General features: G+C 31.8%; 1 protein-coding gene across 1 annotated transcript; it reads left to right on the top strand.

Moving 5' to 3' along the window:
- The first annotated feature begins 384 nt into the window (after nt 1–384).
- Nucleotides 385–4,074, top strand: LOC134688101 (protein Son-like). The gene is made up of 4 exons (XM_063548570.1): nt 385–1,024; nt 1,948–2,100; nt 3,192–3,374; nt 3,983–4,074. The coding sequence occupies exons 1-4, from the start codon at nt 385–387 to the stop codon at nt 4,072–4,074; spliced, it is 1,068 nt and encodes a 355-aa protein (XP_063404640.1).
- The last annotated feature ends 2,660 nt before the right edge of the window (nt 4,075–6,734 follow it).

The raw sequence follows: 6,734 nt of genomic DNA, 5'->3' as shown, positions 1-6,734 counted from the left end.
GCTAGTATTTCTGTACAAAGTGGTTGAAAGGTTGGTCCCAGCTATTAATCCCGACGATTTTCTTGTTAAAAGTAAACCCAAGAGGAAAATCAAACCCAAAACATTTGACAATTTTGTTTGTGCCAATATAGTGACAAATTCAGTGAAGAACAATTCTAAGGCACTAGATACTATTCCAAGCAACACCGATCCATATAAGAACTCTTTCTTCGTCAAGAGTGTACTACATTGGAACCAACTAGAGGATCGTATTGTATGCGCAGATACAGTTGAGAGCTTCAAGGCTGCTCTCCAACAACGCCAGTAGGTGTCTCTCTCTCCCGTTGAGTAAAAGCCAAGATTGGTATCTTCAACGTATACATACAGATACAGATACAGAAAGCAATGAAGAACAAGAAGAGAAAGGTGGAATTACGACAGGAAATAGAGAAGAGAATGAAGGAATTGGAGGAGTTGGAGGAGCTCGAGTTAAAAGGGGTCTCTAAGCCGAAGAAGGAGAAATCCGGCAAGAAGGTGGAACAGTCCAAGAAGATCAAAGGTAAAAGGAAAGAAACAGATAAAGAGAAAGGTAAAGAAACAGATAAAGGTAAAGATAAAGGTAAAGATAAAGGTAAAGATAAAGGCAAAGGGGCAGTTAAAGATAAAGGTGATGAATTTTCTAGTTTAAGTGTTAAACATTTGAGAAAAGATGCAAAGACTAAGAAAATTGTAGAAAAACATATGAAGCAAATGATAGCCACAGAGTCTAACTCAGAGTCTGATTCTTCTTTAAGTAGTAGTTTAAGTTCTGATAGTAGCATGAGTAGTACGGGTAATGAGTCAGAGCCAAATTTTGTATCTAGTTCGGACTCTGATAGTCAAACTACACATAAAAAGAAAAATAAGCATAAGAAAAAGAAGGTCAGATCTGGTATTAAGGATAGACCTCATGATAAGGTTAAAATAAAGATGAACTGGCCGCAATCTGAGCTCAAATATGAGTTAACAAATAGAAAGGCTGTGGAGTTTAGACAGCTAACCATGAGTCAGTTTTGTGCAGGAGAATTATAAATTATAAGGCATTGCAAAATTGGTAAAAAAGAAAGAGAGGGTAGATTATCTTTATTGAACAAAATTTGTTATTGTGCTAGTGAATTTGAATGGTCTGTGCTGTTAAATTTTTATGCAGCATGGGTTAAATTTATTGAAAAAGGTGAGAATGTCTGGTCTGATGATACTTCTCTGTTGGAGGTTAGAATGTTAATAGGAAAGAAAGTGTTGAATAAAACTGCTAGTAAATATTCGGATAAATTTTGATAAAAAAAAATTAGTATTGTCCTTTGTATCAGAGAAATAAATGTAATATTTCGAAGGATGGTCATAATTTGGATATTGCAGGCAAAAGAAGATTTGTACAACATGTGTGTGCAACATGTTTACGGGAGGATAAGGCTAAAATGAAACATCCAGAGAGTTCATCAGCTTGTCCACATATGTCGTGACTAGAATTAGAAAAAGCTGTTTATAGCATTGGGAATTTAAATTCAAAAGTGATAGACACTTTTTATCCTGAATCGTTACTTGTAGATTTAAATAAGGACAAAATGCTGATTGATAAAGGGGAAATTTCTAAGTCAATGGAGGTTTTTAAAAGTGATACTTGTACAGTTAATAATGACAATTATAGAATTTCAAGTAAAAGGGAAGTAAATAAATCTTTATCAGTTCAATCATCTTTGAAGTTAAAAATTGATGATTTTTGTCATAAACACAAAAAGTGTTTAATTTGTGATTTGAATGTTAATTCCTTAGATTTACAGTATTTTGTGGATATTCAGAGAGAAATTAAATTATCAGGTTTACCGAATTATCTAGGTTGTAGAATACCAGTTTTTTCAAAGTTAAAAATAGATTTTTTTAGATCTATGTTAGTTGACTATAATGATCACATTTTGTGTGACTTATTAGAATTTGGTTTTCCCATTGGTTATACAGCAGGTGATATAGTAGATATCAAAAAGCCTCGTAATCATAGCGGTGCTAGAGATTTTCCAGATTTCATTTTGAAGTATTTGAAAAAGGAGTTAGAATATAAAGCTGTTATTGATTGGGCCTTTAAAAGTGAACCCTTTTATATATTCTTCGTTAGTGTTATCTCCTTTAAATTCAGTTTCATAGAGTACACCAGGTGAAAGAAGGGTAATACTAGATTTAAGTTTTCCTTCTGAAAATTGCATTAATGCAGGTATTGAGAAAGATATTTATTTGGGTGAATCAGTTAATTTGACTTATCCATCTGTAGATGATTTTGTTAATCTTATTAAGTTAAAAGGCAGAAATTGTGGTATTTTTAAGAGGGACTTGAAACGGGCTTATCGCCAAATTCCTATTGATCCTGGAGATATCAATTTTGTAGGATTTCATTGGAAAAATCACATTTTTGTAGACAGAGTTTTAAGTATGGGACTTAGGTCATCAGCTCATTTTTGTCAGAGAGTGACGTCATCGGTAGTTTACATGATGAAGCAGTCTTGACATTTATTATTAAATAAAGGCAACAGTAGTATACCGCTGTTCAAAACTCATAAATCAATGGACAAAAAACAAAATCGGGGTAACAAACCAAAACCGAGCGAAACGCATTAAATATAAGAGGAGAACAACGACACAACACCGAAACGCAACACACACCGAAACAGACCAATCATCAGACAAAACACCACGAGAATAACAAATGTAACATGAAAACCAAATACATGAAATATAACATTGAAATGACAACATAATATTACAGGACTACAATAAAAATAAATAGGAGAACATATTAGACAAAGAAACACATGATTAATAGATAACAAAAAGCATCAGGTTTAAAATTCATTACGCCAAAAAAGCGCCTCGTTCTAAATGAAACTGCTAAGGGACTTTATACTGGAATGATAATGTTAGATCTTCAAAAAGCCTTTGACACTGTCGACCATCTTATATTGTGTCACAAACTACAAAAAATGGGTGTCAAATGTACTAAATGGTTTGAATCATATTTATGTAAAAGACAACAAAAAGTTAGTATTAATGGTACTGAATCTGATTTAAGATATATTACATGTGGAGTACCACAAGGGAGTATTTTAGGACCACTTTTATTTCTATATTATGTTAATGACATGTCTTTAGTATTAGTGAAGACTGCAAAATTTTATTATATGCAGATGATAGTACCATACTATACTCTCATAAGAACCCAGAAGTTATATCGGAGAAACTGGGTAAGGAAGAATCTTGTAGCAAATGGCTGATTGATGATAAATTATCACTTCATTTAAGGAAAACAGAAACTGTTATGTGTGGGTCAAAACGTAAAATATCTAAAGTTTGTAACTTTGATGTTACTTGTAATAATCACACAATTTCCTCGCAAAAGTTTGTAAAATATTTAGGCCTTAATATAGATAATTATCTTTCTGGAGAATTTTTTTAAATAATATTATTCAAAAGATAGATTCAAGATTGAAGTTCCTATACAGACAGGCAAAAATGTTTATCAGAACAATCAAGAAAGACTTTAGTAACAGCTTTAATTTAATGTCATTTTGACTATGCCTGGTCTGCATAGTACACCTGTTTTGTTTAAATGACTTAATAAATAGGGAGATTAGTTAAAAGACATATTTACTAGTAAAGTCTCTAGTATTTTGTCTTGATTAAAATAATTGAAATAAGGATAAAGTAATACGCTACCAGTAAAGTTTCTAGTACATTTGTCATGTTTAAATAACTGTATAAATAGGGAGATTAGTCAAAAGACATACACTACTAGTAAAGTCTCTAGTATATTTGTCTTGATTTAAGTAACTGAGATAAGAATAAGGGTTTCAGGACTACACTGCTAGTAAAGTCTTTAGCAATTGTCTTGAAGTAAATAAGAAAACCAAATTACGGATAAACACTATTTTGAGTAAACTTTGATATAAATTGTATGGCATATACTTAAACTATTTAGATGATTTTGCTGGAGCTGAAAAATCAGAAGAGGCAAATGTTGTATTTGATTTATTAGGAAGACTTTTAAACAGTTGTGATCTTGAAGAATAAGTGGAGAAGGCTAGCTCTCCAAGAACAGTTATGACATTTTTAGGAGTGAAGTTTGACACTTCGGAACTTACAATTTCAGTAACAACTGAGAGAGTGGAAGAGATTTTATTGTTGGTAAAGACTTGGTTAAATTTACTGGTTGCTACAGTTAGACAGTTACAGTCATTGTTAGGTAAACTACATTTTGTATCGAACTGTGTAAGACCAGGAAGGCTATTTGTATCTAGATTGCTTACTTGGCTTCGTAGTTTACCAGATGACAAATGTGACCATATTATTCCTTTGTATATAAGGACAGATTTATTATGGTGGTATCATTTTTTAAAGTCTTACAATGGTGTTTCTATGATGGCTTTAGAAGATTGGTCTCAGCCAGATGAAATATTGGAGACGGGTGCTACTTTGAGTGGATGTGGAGGTTGTTTTTTTAAATTTATGATGGTCTTGAATTCTGGTTGTACTAGAGATGCTTATATGCAATGTTGTTTAAGAGAAATTTTATTTTATGCTGCAAAGTATAATTTTGAAATTAAGGCTGTTCATTTTCCTGGAGTTGAAAACAGAACAGCAGATATTTTGTCAAGACGGCATTCTGATTCAAGATTTGAAGACTTATTTTATGAATTGCCTGTTGTAAGAATAGGTAAATGTTTTGAGAAATTTGTCTATTCAGGTCTTTTTCAGTTTACGCATGATTGGTAATTTATTGCAGATTTACAGCTGAATTTGTTGAAAGTGGATCAACAGACATCGTGCAAGTCAGCCTTTGCTCGTGGCACTTTTGAAAACATTAAAGTTCAGTGGAGGACTTTTTTAACATTTTGTATTTATTTCGGTTTTAAATTTTTACCAGCATCTTCAAGTACTGTGTGTTTGTATGCTCAATCTTTGAGCAGGTCTTTTAAATCAGTGCATTCTATTAAAAATTATATTAATGGTGTAAGATTATTGCATTTATACAATGATTTGTAGTTTCCTTATCTACAAAGTTTTTCATTAAAACTTACTTTGAAAGGTTTACAGAGATTAAATCCTCATTTACCAAGGAAAGCGCTTCCTATAACTCCTTTGATTTAAAAACAGATTTATGAGTTTATGAATTTGAATGACCCCAAAGATAAGACTTTCTGGAGTTTGTTTTTGTTAGCCTTTTTTATGATGAGTAGAAAATCTAATCTTGTCCCTAATTCAGAAAAGGAATTTGATGAAAATAAGCAATTATGTAGAGGGGACATTATTATTGAAAATGATGTTTTAATTATTATTTTGAAATGGTCTAAAACAATTCAGTTTGGACAAAGAAAGTTGAGAATTCCAATTTCTAGTATTCATGGGAGTATTTTATGTCCGGTTAATGCATACAAGAATATGATCGAAGCTATTCCTGCTGTTAAAAAGGATCCTGCTTTTTGTAAAGTCAAAAAGGGACGCATCTTACCCATTATTTATAAAGAGTATCAAAATAAGCTTAGATATTTAATACAAAAAACAGGTCGTAACTCTTTATTTTACTCTACTCATAGTTTTAGAAGAGGGTTGCATCTTAAGCTTTCGATGCTGATGTTTCTACTGAACTAATTCAACTTCATGGAGATTGGCATAGTGATGCTTATAAAAATTATTTAGAATTTACTTTGGGACAAAAACTACAAGTTTCGCAAATGATGTCGAAGAGTGTTTCCTTGTTAGGATACTAATTTAAATTGTTTCTTTGCAGAACCAGGAACTTTTCTGATAGTGTCAGACTCAATTGCAAAATATGTGAAGCTTGAGAATGCTGATGTGTTTGCGTTTCGGGGGGCTTCCATAGGAGAAATAACTTATCAGCTTAACAAGAACAAGGGGAGTATTTATGAAGGTTATAAATGTTTAATAATTCATTGTGGTACCAATGATATTAATATTTTATCTATTGATCAGTTTAAGTCTGCTTTTTGTAATTTGATTTCAACTGCTAAGTTGTTGTTTCCTTCTATGGTTATTGCTTTGTCTGGTATTCTTCCTCGTCCTGTAGATTTTGAGGAAACGGGTCAAAAAATTAAGGCAGTTAATATGGCTTTGTTAAATTTATGTTTGAGTTATAATGTAGAGTTCATTCATTCGTATAGATATTTTTTGAAATGTGGAAAGCCAAAGGTGGAGTTATTTGCCTATAAAGATGGCGGTTTACATCTGAATTGTGAAGGTACAAGGCAGTTAGGGTTATATTTTAAAAGACGGGTTGCTCATTTGATTTAGATATGTTAACTTGTCATTTGAGATGATTTTCTCAGATGACGTTAAAGGATTAGTAATGGTTGAATTTTATATTTCTGCCATACTTCCTTTAGTTTCTTTTAGTTTATGGTTGATATTATTTCTTCCATACTAAAATTTGGATATTTTGAATTTTATTTTCCTTAATATGTAGGGGTTTTATTTGATTTGTTGGGTTATGATGTAGTAATGTTTATTTATATATTATGTACTAATAATTTTTATTTTATATTGCAGGTAAGGGACTCTTTTCAGATAGTATTGTTCACACTGTTGGGTGATGTTTCTTTTCATATGAGATATGGCGTCTTGTATGGAGAAAAGTTTATGTTCAGGGTTGATATTGTTTCTTCCTTGCTTGCTTTAATTATTTAGTTTTTGCTTGATATTATTTCTTGCATGCT

The sequence above is a fragment of the Mytilus trossulus genome, chromosome 10 (genome assembly GCF_036588685.1).
Source record: "Mytilus trossulus isolate FHL-02 chromosome 10, PNRI_Mtr1.1.1.hap1, whole genome shotgun sequence".
Lineage (NCBI taxonomy): Eukaryota > Metazoa > Mollusca > Bivalvia > Mytilida > Mytilidae > Mytilus > Mytilus trossulus.
This window is presented reverse-complemented; position numbering and strand designations above follow the sequence as displayed.

Bases quoted from the DNA above. Each gene is read 5' to 3' on its own strand.
- LOC134688101 (XM_063548570.1), top strand. From the start codon at position 385: ATGAAGAACAAGAAGAGAAAGGTGGAATTACGACAGGAAATAGAGAAG. The intron at 2,101-3,191 runs GTGAACCCTTTT...TATTATATGCAG, and splicing joins TATTGATTGGGCCTTTAAAA to ATGATAGTACCATACTATAC. The intron at 3,375-3,982 runs GTAATAATCACA...TAAACTATTTAG, and splicing joins TTGTAACTTTGATGTTACTT to ATGATTTTGCTGGAGCTGAA.